At 44.1% G+C, this 13,402-nt stretch overlaps 1 protein-coding gene across 1 annotated transcript; it reads left to right on the top strand.

Annotated features, from left to right (window-relative positions):
- On the top strand, positions 1-10,585 carry LOC106816369 (myosin heavy chain, muscle-like). Its single transcript, XM_014820964.1, has 17 exons — positions 1-278; positions 576-719; positions 925-1,081; positions 1,390-1,417; positions 1,758-1,857; positions 2,726-2,818; positions 3,064-3,127; positions 3,487-3,585; positions 3,878-3,981; positions 4,181-4,759; positions 4,891-5,271; positions 5,475-5,680; positions 5,844-6,690; positions 6,808-7,442; positions 7,629-8,153; positions 8,356-9,988; positions 10,208-10,585. Exons 1-17 carry the CDS (start codon positions 57-59, stop codon positions 10,238-10,240), a joined length of 5,850 nt encoding a protein of 1,949 aa, XP_014676450.1. The 5' UTR covers positions 1-56; the 3' UTR covers positions 10,241-10,585.
- Positions 10,586-13,402: the final 2,817 nt, after the last annotated feature.

Genomic DNA, 13,402 nt, shown 5'->3' with positions numbered 1-13,402 from the left:
CTACTACCGCCCTTGTCTGCATTACCACTTGGGCCGTCTGCAGACCATAGAACGCCATGTTGACGCAGCCGCTACCGTTGCCATGGGGCACGAAAGAGCTCGCCACGCAGGACCCGTGGCAGTTCCTGAAGCCCAGCGACAAGATGAGAATCGAGCAGCAGAACATCCCGTTCGACGGCAAGAAGAATTGGTGGGTGCCCAATGCCAAGGAGGGATACGTCATCGGTGAGCTGAAGGAGAGATCGGGAGACAAGGTCACCCTCATTGTCAAGGGCGAGGTAATGTGTATATATATATATATCATTATTTCTTAATTTATAACAATAGTACAACAACAATTTCGAAGGCGCATAGATTTTCGTCGATCGCCTGCGAGAAATGGAATCGCTTAAACGATTTTCTCCTGCAAAACAAAACTGTAAAAAAGTGATATTGTAAGCGTATATACGTAGACTAAATGTCATAATGCTTTTCAAATTCCGACCTTTCTCGCCGATCGCTGCTAACAGGCGGTTCCACGAAACCGGACACGCGTACGATCACTTATTCGTCATTTCACCATTTCCATATTTTAGGAGAAAGTGCTGAAGGAGGGTCAAGAGCAGCAGATGAATCCGCCAAAGTACGAGAAGGCAGAAGACATGGCCAACTTGACCTACCTTAACGACGCCTCGGTGTTGCACAACCTAAGGCAGCGTTACTACGCCTGGATGATCTACGTAAGTAACAACAGTTATTAAGCTGACAATTGCAACATGGTCTTCATGTTTTTGGTCATGGTGTTCATGGTCTTCATGTTAATGTTTTCTCGTTCGTCGTCATGTTTGCAAGCGCTACAATATTGACTACAAGAAGTACTGATAGGTCAAGTACCGATCGACCTTATCGGTTTTTAGAGAACTTAATAGTGGTTTCTATCTGCAGACCTACTCCGGACTCTTCTGCGTCGTGATCAACCCCTACAAGAGGCTGCCGATCTACATCGACCAGGTCGTGCAGGAATACCGTGGCAAGCGTCGCCCAGAGATGCCGCCACATCTGTTCTCCGTCGCCGACAACGCCTACGCTGAGATGTTGATGAGTAAGTAATTCATTTTCTCTCTCTCTCTCTCTCTCATATATATATATATATATATATATATATATATATATATATATATATATATATATATATATATATATATATATATATATATATTTATATATATATATATATATAGATATATATATATAATTATAAATATATATATAATTACATCTTTCGCCATTCTTCGATTCGTCGTTTATTTCGTCCTTACCGTTGGCGATTTTCTTGTCCTGAGGCTCCATCTGTTGTTAGTATCTGTGCTGAATTTCACCATACTTATAGGAGCTATTACTACGTTTCAGACCGTGAGGACCAGTCTATGCTTATCACGTAAGTATCGGGTGTTGAGAGACGAGAATGAGGGATAGAATATCTAGAAGGTTAGCCGTTAAGGTTGCGTGTTACACAGTTTTACATTTGCAATGATCACATGTTTACAATTTCTTCTACACCCTTTTCGAACTTGCCGCGTTTCGCGATATTTTTCCATCATGATTTTTTTATTTAATTTTTATTGTATTTTTAAATAATCCCGACGTTTTTATTCCGTTGATTTAATGTATTTTCGTGGACTATACATCCGTGAAACCAATCTTCCGGGCACGCAGCATTGATGCGGGTGACCCCTTTTTTCGGTTTTATGTATATTCGTGAAACTTTTGTGAAACAGAGGCGAGTCTGGTGCCGGTAAAACTGAGAACACGAAGAAAGTAATTTCCTACTTCGCCCTTGTGGCGGCCTCCGGCAAAAAGAAGGAGGGTGAAGTGAAGGTTTGTTGTGCGTTAAATGCGTGTGCTCTCCCCACCTATAATTTTCTGTTTCCCCTATGAAAATCCCATCGAATTCGAGCGCGTGTCTTACATCCCCTTACATAAAGTTGTGAAACTGTGTGCTATGTTCTGATTCTGCTCACCGGGCCGAATTTCAACAAAATCTCTTACTTGTAACCCCTTTCGTTTCAATGTATCCTCGTTCGTGTGGCGGTCTGCGTTTCCTGCACGAGATGTCGAGTGTTTTTTTCGGAATACTTTTCTACCGCATGATTTTCTTATGGAACCTGATTTTACGTCTTTCTGCGACCCCACCCGCTCCATTAGAGCGGGTAACAATAAGGAATTAAGTTTAAATTTTTGTGTTTGGGGTGCATGTTGCCACTTTCCCATGTGTTCGTGTTGAAGAGGAATGCACAGCTAGGTGAACCTAGCTACTTGGATTCCTAATCACGTGTTTTCTTTTCCGCGATGTTGTTTTTTTTAACCTCAAGTGTTTTAGTGTTTGACCTTTTTAAGTTATTTGTCGGCGAGGCATTCACGGCAGTCAGAGCGCTTTACAAATCTTACCGATGTTTTACTACTACGGTGCGCACGCTGCACAGGACAAGCGTCATATCACATTATGTCATGTCAAGACTAAATCACGAATTCATCTTCCCAAACTATCCTTACAATCATATATATATATATACGCATACGAAATGCGAATTTGCGAGTTACGTTTAGTATATATAATTCACTATACGTGAATTCCGTCGATGAAAGAAGATCTTTGATGTCTATGGTAAAGTAGCCACTTGTCCCGATGTAATCCTCGGTGTTTGCTGTGATTAAACTCTCTGTGGTGGTTGCTGTGATTCTACAGGTAAGTCTAGAGGAACAGATCGTGCAGGCTAACCCCGTGCTTGAGAGCTTCGGTAACGCAAAGACCGTCAGAAACGACAACTCTTCCCGTTTCGTAAGTATAATATATATTTATTTAATTAATTATAATATAATTATAAATTAATGTAATTAATAAAAAATAAAATAATTATAATATATAATATAATATTAAAAGTATAGGTGATTCGTACGACGATAGAATGCAAATATTGTTACGCCAATATAGGCATTGATGTGTATTCTTCTATTTTCTTTCAAAAAGTTTTCTTTCAAAAAGCTTTTAAACTTTAGTTTAATAATGCGTTTGTCTTCCTTCAGGGTAAATTCATCCGCATTCACTTTGGCCCATCTGGAAAACTGGCTGGAGCCGATATTGAATCTTGTATGTATAAAAACCGCAACTGACATAACATGACAATATATATGTTTTGGAGGTGTACATAATTAAGTATCGTTTTCTGGGATAGCAACTCAACCTACTATCTCCCATCACAATACCTTTGATCTGCAAAACAGGCAACGTGGGATTGTTCTATTAGTTACTAATATTATAAAATATAATACTGTAGTTTATCACAATTCAGAGGATAAAAATTATAGTGTAAAAAAATAATGTCTTCTGGCATGCCCTAATGCCACTGTCCTATCTCATCACCGTATACAATTACGATGAAGAAGGGAAATGATAGCGTAGCTACATAGAGCTGTCAATTAATTTATGATAAAACATTAACTTAACAGATCTGCTGGAGAAGTCACGTGTCGTCTCCCAGGCCCCGCTCGAGCGTAGCTACCACATCTTCTACCAGCTGTCATCTGGTGGCATCGAAAAGACTAAAGGTAAGAAGAAACCGTAACTAAATCAAATATTTAAAAAAATAGCAACTGTTAAGTAGAATATACACGAACAAAGTATATAATTGGATACATGTTTGCAGCGTGAAAGATGATGAGATGTGTAAAAATAGCAACTTGTCCTGAGATTACCTGAATATATTGCAACCGGGTATGCGTTTCCTACGTTCAAAGCGGGAAAGGCTGAGAAAATAACAACGCATACTGAACGTACGTGAGCAGTACAATCGCACATAGGTTTTTTTCGCATTGATGACTAGAGGAAATTCCATTTCAGGTGAGTGCTTGCTGCAAGATGACGTCAGCACCTACTATTTCATCGCGCAGGGCAAGACGTTTATTGATGGAGTCGACGATGGCGAGGAGATGAGATTGACCGACGTAAGTCCCGTACCTAACGAATAAAATAACAATAAATATGTCCGCAACTTTGATTATTTATTGTCGTTGATTCTTTGCACGTATGGTTGTAAGTGCCAATAAGACAATACGTTCTCTAGAGCATTGTTCCTAGTCCCCAAAATAACTCTAATCGTGGTATTAAATTCCATGTTTAAATTTTGTTATTATTGTTTTGTAGGAAGCTTTCGGCATTTTGGGCTTCTCTGATAAAGATAAATGGGATATCTACAAGATCACCTCAGCTGTCATGCACATGGGAGTCATGCAGTTCAAGCAGAGGCCCAGGGAGGAACAGGCAGAGGCCGACGGCACCGAAGCAGCCTGCAAGGTCGCCCATGTCTTAGGCATCTCTGATGCTGACCTCGTCAAGGGCATCCTGAAGCCGCGCGTCAAGGTCGGCTCAGAGTACGTTACCAAGGGTCAGACCAAGGAGCAGTGCTACAACGGTGTCGGCGCTTTGGCCAAGGCTATTTACGACCGCATGTTCCGCGCCTTGGTAGACAATGTCAACAAGACATTGGCCATTGTTGGAAAGAAGCAGTTCTTCATTGGCGTCCTGGATATTGCTGGCTTCGAGATTTTCGACTTCAACGGCTTCGAGCAGATCTGCATCAACTTCACCAACGAGAAGCTGCAGCAGTTCTTCAACCATCACATGTTCGTTCTGGAACAGGAAGAGTACAAGCGTGAGGGCATCGACTGGGTCTTCATTGATTTTGGTCTGGATCTGCAAGCTTGCATTGACATGATTGAAAAGGTAAACGCGCAGTGTAAATAGCTAAAAAGAAATGATATTATCAATTAACACAAATTAATACATAAAATTTGTTCAATAATGAAAAGTTTGCAATTTCATTACCGAATTATGAATATTCGTATTGCTTTCAGCCCATGGGAGTGTTCGCCATTCTTGAGGAGGAATCTATGTTCCCCAAGGCCACAGACATGACCTTCCTGGAAAAGATGCAGGTCAACCATCTCGGTAAATCCAAGAGCTTCTCCAAGCCGAGACCGCCAAAGGCAGGACAGCAGGAGGCTCACTTCGGTGTTGTCCATTACGCTGGCGTTGTCAACTACAACGTCAACCACTGGCTGGAAAAAAACAAGGATCCAATCAACGACACTGTGGCTACTACATTCGCCAAGTCTCATGGCAATTTACTGCTTGCCCGCCTGTTTGCTGATAAGCTGCAAGTCGATGAAGACACTGGTGGCAAGGGAAAGAGGAAGAAGGGATCAGCCTTCCAGACCGTGTCTGCTCTCTACAGAGTACGTAATCACAGGTCAATTGTAATTTAAAATTTCATAGTAAATGGTATCTTCTGAAACACGTCCATAGTTATTCACGTAAGAACCCACATTTTGAGACAACGCTATATGCCTTGAAAATGTCCATATGTGGAGAAATGTACGTGTAATTGAAATATATATGGGTGGGCATCGCGGCTTTATACCTTATTTCCTTTCTTCAGGAACAACTGAACAAGTTGATGGGGGCCCTGCATGCCACGGCTCCTCATTTCGTGCGCTGCATCATCCCCAACGAGAACAAGGAAGGAGGTGTTCTTGATGCCGCACTGGTCATGAACCAACTGACCTGCAATGGTGTACTGGAAGGAATCCGTATTTGCCGCAAGGGCTTCCCCAACAGACTGGTATATGGAGACTTCAAGCAAAGGTTAGCAAATTATAATACGAGAACTCAACACAGTCGTTTGGGTATTGATTAACACTATCTAGTATACATATAATTATTTTTATCGCAATTACTACTGCACTAATTTACTACTTTTTTTAACTTTTTTATATTTCTATTGTTTTCTGAATGCAACTATTTACAGATACAAGATTCTGGCCCCAAATGCTGTCCCAGAGGGATTCTGCGACAGCAAGGATGCTAGTGCAGCAATTCTCTCCGAACTGCAATGGGACACGAACATGTACAAGCTCGGCCATACCAAGGTCTTCTTCAAGGCCGGCTCTCTAGGTCAGCTTGAGGAAATGCGTGACGACCGCATCACTCGCATTATTACTCTCGCCCAGGCCTGGGTCCGTGGAAAGCAGACAAGAGCTCTCTTTATAGTGATGAAGGCCCAGCGTCTGGCAATGACCGTCATTCAGCGTAACGTCAGGAAGTACATCCAGTGCCGCAACTGGCCATGGTGGAAGCTGTACACAAAGGTGAAGCCCATGCTGAGCATTGCCCGCCAGGAGGATGAGATAAATGCGATGAAGGAAGAGTTCGAGAAGGTTAAAGAGGAGCTGGCCAAGGAAATCAAGATCCGCAAGGAGCAGGAGGAGCTGGTTGCCAAGGTGACAAAGGAAAAGGATGACCTGTATGCTCGCTGCGCCAACGAATCCGAAACCATTGCCGACATTGAAGAGCGTGCAACCAAGCTGATGCAGCAGAAACACGACCTGGAATCCCACCTCCAGGATATGAAAGACCGTCTAGCTGAGGAGGAGCAGGGAGCTGCCTCTGTCGGTGATGCTAAGAGAAAGGTCGAGGGTGAATGCAGCGATCTCAGAAGTCAGATCGAAGAACTAGAGCGTGCCCTAAAGAAGATGGAGAGCGAGAAGAACGCTAAGGAACACAATATCAAGCAGCTGAACGAAGAGATCGCCAAGATGGAGGAACTCATTGCCAAGGGAAACAAAGAGAAGAAGAACCTTAGTGAACAACAGTCGGTAAGTACAGCATGCATTACAATAATGAACTACACCCATTTATATTGTCTAGTTTGAAAGTGCCATGCATATACATGAGTAGGGTTCGTTATTATTTAATTAACTGGTACATTACAGAGAACTGGCGAGGATCTTCAGAAGGAAGAGGACAAGTGCAACCACCTGAATAAGGTCAAGGCCAAGCTGGAACAGACTCTTGATGAATTGGAGGACAACCTCGAACGCGAGAAGAAGGTCCGTGGAGACGTAGAGAAAGCAAAGAGGAAGGTCGAGGGCGACCTGAAGATGACACAGGAGGCAGTAGAGGAGCTGGAGCATGTCAAGCAGCAACTCGAGGAAAACGTCCGCAGAAAGGACAAGGAGCTTTCCGGCCTGGGCAGCAAATGCGAGGATGAACAAGGAATCGTTCACCAGCTGCAGAAGAAAATCAAGGAACTGCAGGGCCGCACGGAGGAGATCGAGGAAGAGGTGGAAGCCGAAAGACAAGCCCGCTCCAAGGTTGAGAAGCAGAGGGCCGATGCAATTCGCGAGTTGGAGGAGCTCACTGAACGCCTTGAGGAAGCAGGAGGCGCCACCAGCGCACAAGTCGAGCTGAACAAGAAGCGTGAGGCTGAGTTGGCCAAGCTCCGTCGTGACCTTGAGGAGCAGGCTCTGCAGAACGAGGCTGTGGTTTCATCTTTGCGCAAGAAGCAGAATGACGCAATCAGTGAGATGGGTGAACAGATTGACCAGCTTCAAAAGACCAAGGCCAAGTACGTAAAGTTTTTGACCGAGATACTAGCAAACAATTAACACATATTCAATCTCGATTTACATTAACTTCATCATATGTTGTTTCATGTAATATCCGTCTCTCTAATTTTATTGTTATTGTTTTCTCTTACAATAACCTTTAAAAATTGTGGCTAATTGACTCCCCATTGCCATATTCTTTCCAGGATCGATAAAGAAAAGGCACAGGTAAAGGTTGAGCTGGACGACTGCAAGGCAAACATGGAACACATCAGCAAGAGCAAGGGACAAGCCGAGAAGTTGTCCAAGGCTCTCGAGAGTCAGTTGAGCGAGGCCAACTCGAAGCTTGACGAGTCTGCTCGCATCATCAACGACATGAACTCGCAGAAGAGCAAGTCCAGCAACGAGATCAACGACCTACAGAGGCAGCTGGAGGAAGCCGAGTCTCAGGTTACCCAGCTTACAAGAGTCAAGGCCCAACTAGCTTCTCAGCTGGAGGAGCTGCGCGGACAAGTCGACGAGGAGTCGAGGGCAAAGGCGTCCATGCAGGCCCAGCTGCGCAATGCTCAACACGATGCCGAGCAGCTGCGCGAACAGCTAGAAGAGGAGGCTGAAGGCAAGAGCCAACTGCAGAGGCAACTGGCCAAGGTCAACAACGAGTTTAACACCCTGCGTGCGCGAGTTGAGAGTGAGGGTCTAGGAGGTGGTGGACCAGAGGCCGAGGAGCTTAAGTAAGTCTAGTAATTTAATCGGTAGCGTGAATGATATATAATCAAGTCATTGCGTATACGGCAAGTTAGCATATTATCATAATTACTTACAGTCAGGTCACGTTTGCTTTACATTTTACATAATAAAGTACACCTTATTATAATAAGCATTAGTATAATAAAGCAAATCTCATTAATTGCTTGTTACTGCCCTATTTAACAGGCGTAAATTCCAAGCCAAGCTCCAGGCAACTGAGGATGCCCTCGAGGCAGCTCATGCTAAGATCAACCAACTGGATAAAACCAAGCAGCGCATCTCAAACGATCTGGACGACATGTCCATTGAAGTTGAGCGTGCGACCAGCGCAGCCAACGCCGCCGAGAAACGCCAGCGCAACTTCGACAAGACCATCCACGAGTGGAAGCAGAAGAGCGATGATCTGGCAGCCGAGCTTGACGCCTCCCAGCGCGAATGCCGCAACGTCTCCACCGAACTGTTCAAGGCGAAGGCAGGACACGACGAGGCAAGCGATGCTGTGGAAGCCATGAAGCGCGAGAACAGGAACCTCGTTGACGAGATCAAGGACATCACTGATCAACTCAGCGAGGGAGGCAAGAGCGTCCACGAGATGGACAAGGCCCGCAGGAGACTCGAGCAGGAGAAGGAGGAACTGCAGGCAGCGCTGGAGGAAGCCGAAGCCGCCTTGGAACAGGAAGAGTCCAAGGTCGTCCGTGGTCAACTCGAATTGCACCAGATCCGCCAGGAGGTTGACAGACGTCTCGCCGAAAAGGACGAGGAGTTTGAGACGACCCGCAGAAACCACCAGCGCGCTGTTGACTCCATGCAAGCCAGCCTCGAATCCGAGGCCAAGGGCAAGGCGGAGGCGATGCGCATGAAGAAGAAGCTTGAGAATGACATCAACCAGCTGGAGGTCGCTCTTGATTCATCCAACCGCCAGAACGCCGACGCTCAGAAGAACCTCAAGAAGCTGCAGAGCGAGGCCGCCGACCTGATGTCGCAGATTGAGGAAGAACAGCGCATCAGGGAAGAGATCCGCGAGCAGCTTGGAGCCAGCGAGCGCCGCTGCAATGTCATCAATGCTGAGCTAGAGGAGACGCGTACTTCCCTGGAGCAGGCAGAGCGCAACCGCCGCGCGGTCGAAGCCGAGTTGAACGAGGCTCAGGATCATTTGGGAGATCTCCAGAGCCAGGTCGCATCTTCCAACGCCGCCAAGAGGAAGCTGGAGGGAGACATGACGACCATGCAGGCCGATCTTGATGAGACCGTCAATGAGCTCAAGGCTGCTGATGAGAAAGCCAGAGGTGCCGTTGCCGATGCAGCCCGCTTGGCAGAGGAGCTGCGCCAGGAGCAGGAACATGCTAGCCACGCTGAGAAGGCCCGCAAGTCTGTAGAAGGTCAGCTAAAGGATCTGCAGGTCCGTCTGGATGAGGCTGAAGCCAACGTGCTGAAGGGAGGCAAGAAGATGATCGCCAAGCTGGAACAGCGCGTGCGCGAGCTGGAGAGCGAGCTGGATGCTGAACGCCGCCGCCTCAACGAAGCCCAGAAGAACTACCGCAAGGCCGACCGCAACGTCAAGGATCTGTCCCTGCAAATCGAGGATGGCAAGAAGAATCAAGTTCACATGCAGGACATGCTGGAGCGACTCAACGAGAAGATCAAGCTCTACAAGCGCCAGATCGACGAGGCCGAGGAGGTGGCCAACATGAACCTGGCCAAGTTCCGCAAGGCGCAGGCTGAGCTGGAGGAGGCTGAGGCACGCGCTGAGGATGCGGAGTCTGCCGTCGCTAAGCTGAGAGTTGCTGCACGCTCTGCCGGATTTTCTACGCGCTCTGCTGTAAGTATAGGAATATATATATACAAATGCAACACATCGTGATAATAATATAAATTCATATTCATTACATTTCTAAAATAATAAGCATCTGGCGGGCCTAATTGTTTTCCTCGACCATTGAAGTTATTGAAATCGCCTAAAATCGGGTTCATCATATTATAAGAAAAAACACGGCGATTATATTCCCATCGATAATTTTCTTCTCTTTTTATTTACCAGCCAACCCGTCGTCCAAGGATGATGGAAGAATAAGGAACCGAAGCCCGGTTTCCGCGTTTGCCATAGTGCTGATATCCATTTGCTTGCACGATTGGACCCCCGTGGCTGCCTGCTCTTTGTTCACAACATGGTAGTGGCTGGGCTACGGCGCGGGTCCTCCGCTACAGACAGCCGTCTTTATTGCCGCCATTGCATATAGTGCCTTAGCAAACGATCTCATAGTCACGTAAACGTGACGAGAATATTCGGCTGATAAAAATAAATTTGTAGCTGTAAAGCTGCTAAAAGTGTAGATACAAAACGCCTTTATCCTACGGGGACTAGCTGTCGCTAGACATGTATGGTTTGTCAATAAATAGCTTCATCGTAATTCTGATTCATTTGACATTCTGTTGTTTCTCTGCTCTCATGTTTCGTCTCCTTTCGCCCGTCTTCATTGCGATAAACTAGAGAAAGTACTGGTAATTGTACATGCGCTGCGTACTATTAGAGGACAATTCAGTTTCCTTCGCATATGGAAAACGTATACATATTCTCAAGAGTAAGATAATGACCCATGGGTTATTATCTTACTCTTGATATTCTACATGCACTATACAAACACGCAAGCATTCTAGTTTTTCATTAGTAAATGAATATTTGCTGTATAAAGGTGCAAAAAAATAGTTGAGTAAAGAAAGTTGTTGTAGAAAAGAAAAGCGAGACATGAATCAGTAGGACTCAAATCAAACTACCGCAAACAACGAATCTCGTTCAAAATCTAGACAATTTCGCGTTATTACCCCCACACCGCGAGCAATTGAATTTAGATTTACTTATAAATGATCTGTCCCATCAATCATCTAATCACAGACTACAAAGGCATTTTGCACTTTCTTAGACATGATAATAAAACATCCATAGCCGATCTGTCAGACGGGAGCTTATGATGTTACGCACCCCTCAAGCACACGCGCACACAGACGTACACACGCCTACTTCTACAGACGCACACACACACAGTAGAATACACGTTAGATCGGAATACTGAACTGAAAATATTCGGGCTGCAACGAGACTAAATAAACACGGCAGAATATCTCAATTGCGTAGTTTTCCACTAAAATATTTTCATTCTATCTTCTTAATTAAACTTAGATGTGCCTAAGAATTAGATCGGAATACTGAACTGAAAATATTCGGGCTGCAACGAGACTATTTAAACACGGCAGAATATCTCAATTGCGTAGTTTTCCACTAAAATCTTTTCATTCTATCTTCTTAATTAAACTAAGATGCCGGTAAACGCACACAGACCTTACGTAATCAGCAGACGACAGGGTATCTATATTTAGAACAAGTATATCCGCATTGAGATGACTGAATCTTTACCTTATATATCCTTACATCAATGCACGCGACGTAAAACGATGCTTCCCACTGAACCCATATGGAGTAGGGTAGAGCTGAGTACAATAGGGTAGAGAAGAGTAGAGTATAGTATAGTAGAGTATAGTAAATTGGAGTAGAGTAGAATAGAGTAGAATAAATTATAGTAAAGTATAGTCGAGAATAGAGCTGCGCTGGAGCTGGAAGCCGTTAGCGGTCTCAACCTCGTAGGGCACTTCATCGGATTGATCGGAAGCAAGTTGAGATCGCAGTCGAGTTAGCTCCTGATCAAATATTTACGACAAACCATTGGGTTGCCGGTAGAGGGAGGCACTGATACCGTCAGCAACGAAGATGTAAGAACCACGAGGATTGTTCACGTATTAATTCGTTAATAATTTTGCCTCGTTCCTTTACGTAAAACACTACTATGTCGCTAAGTCGCCGACATCTACGCATCTCATAACCGTATATTAGTATTGGGAGGCACTTATGGCGGGTTAGTGGCTTAGTGCCGACCAGGCGAAGTAGCGAGGTCGCGTTTGCAATATTTTAACCCTCTGCTCTGTACACTCGTATATTCTGCACGGGTAGTTTTTTGCGTATAATAGTTATCTTGAGTTTATTACAGCGATAAAACGCGCTGAGTATAAATTCAAATTTCATTTCGGTACTAAACACTAGAACGTGCCACTCTAACCACTTTGATCGCGCTACGTAGCGGTATGACACAGGAATATCGACACAGGGTATAAATACTAAATACGGGCGCTTGATGCTGTGGCGCCCTCTCCTGTCAATAATATTAGACTGTAAAGCCTTCAGCTTTATTCGCCTTACCCTTACCTCACTTCTTCCTCGATAATATTCATTATATATGTAATAAATGTGTTTTATTTGTATAAATAGCCCGATTTTAAGTAAACGGTATCATGCATTTTCAGGATATGTTCGTTAGATGTAGGCTGTTTCTCTGGTGTTACTACTGAAGGTTGTTCTAGTGTGGCAATATTAGCTTCTTCCCACTAGAAAATTTCTACACCTGAAATGGAAATTCCGGTTATAAAATGAATGCGTCTACATTCTACACGTTTGACACACGAGGAGCTGTAGCGTTGCATTGTGAATGTATGAACACAACTTCTATATTCAGTTTCACAGAAGTACAAGTTACATGCACTTATAGCGCAATTTCAAAAAAGAAAGAAACGTCACTGTTGGTATTACGTTGTGAAATATCACCATGAACCTACCAATTATATGAAAAAGCTTCATTTTAATTTACTAGTTAGCTGTTAACATTTTATCTAATCATAGTTGTTACCCCAACACGTTGTTCACTGCATTGCAAAACCCATTGGTTATGCATTTACTTAGATCAAATCAACATAAGAAAAAGCAACAAATAATTTAATAGAAATATAAGTTTTTTTTTCATAATAAACACATTCTTGATTGACGCAACTGTCGTATTGTTAGGCATTTCCGCAATATCATATCAGTTACGTACGAAATAATATAATCAATGAATCATAATGACCTCCCTTAAAGAACAAACATGTTTTTTTTAGCTATTTGAGCTCGCAGGAAACTGAAGCAGAAGACGTGAAACGTTGCTAGTTGAGCGAATGTTGCTGCTTTGTTGCTATTGTAGATGGCATGACAAATTACCAGCTGCCAGAAGCCAGGGTCCACCAAATAGTACCTTTATCACAAGTGCATTTACTTAAAGCGCGTATATTACAAGGCATTACAACGCCATTACGATAAACACAGGAGAACAGTGGTGGTGCGCCCAGACGAATAACAAGGGCAGTGGAATGTTTC

The sequence above is a fragment of the Priapulus caudatus genome, unplaced genomic scaffold (assembly GCF_000485595.1).
Source record: "Priapulus caudatus unplaced genomic scaffold, Priapulus_caudatus-5.0.1 Scaffold1360, whole genome shotgun sequence".
Lineage (NCBI taxonomy): Eukaryota > Metazoa > Priapulida > Priapulimorpha > Priapulimorphida > Priapulidae > Priapulus > Priapulus caudatus.
This window is presented reverse-complemented; position numbering and strand designations above follow the sequence as displayed.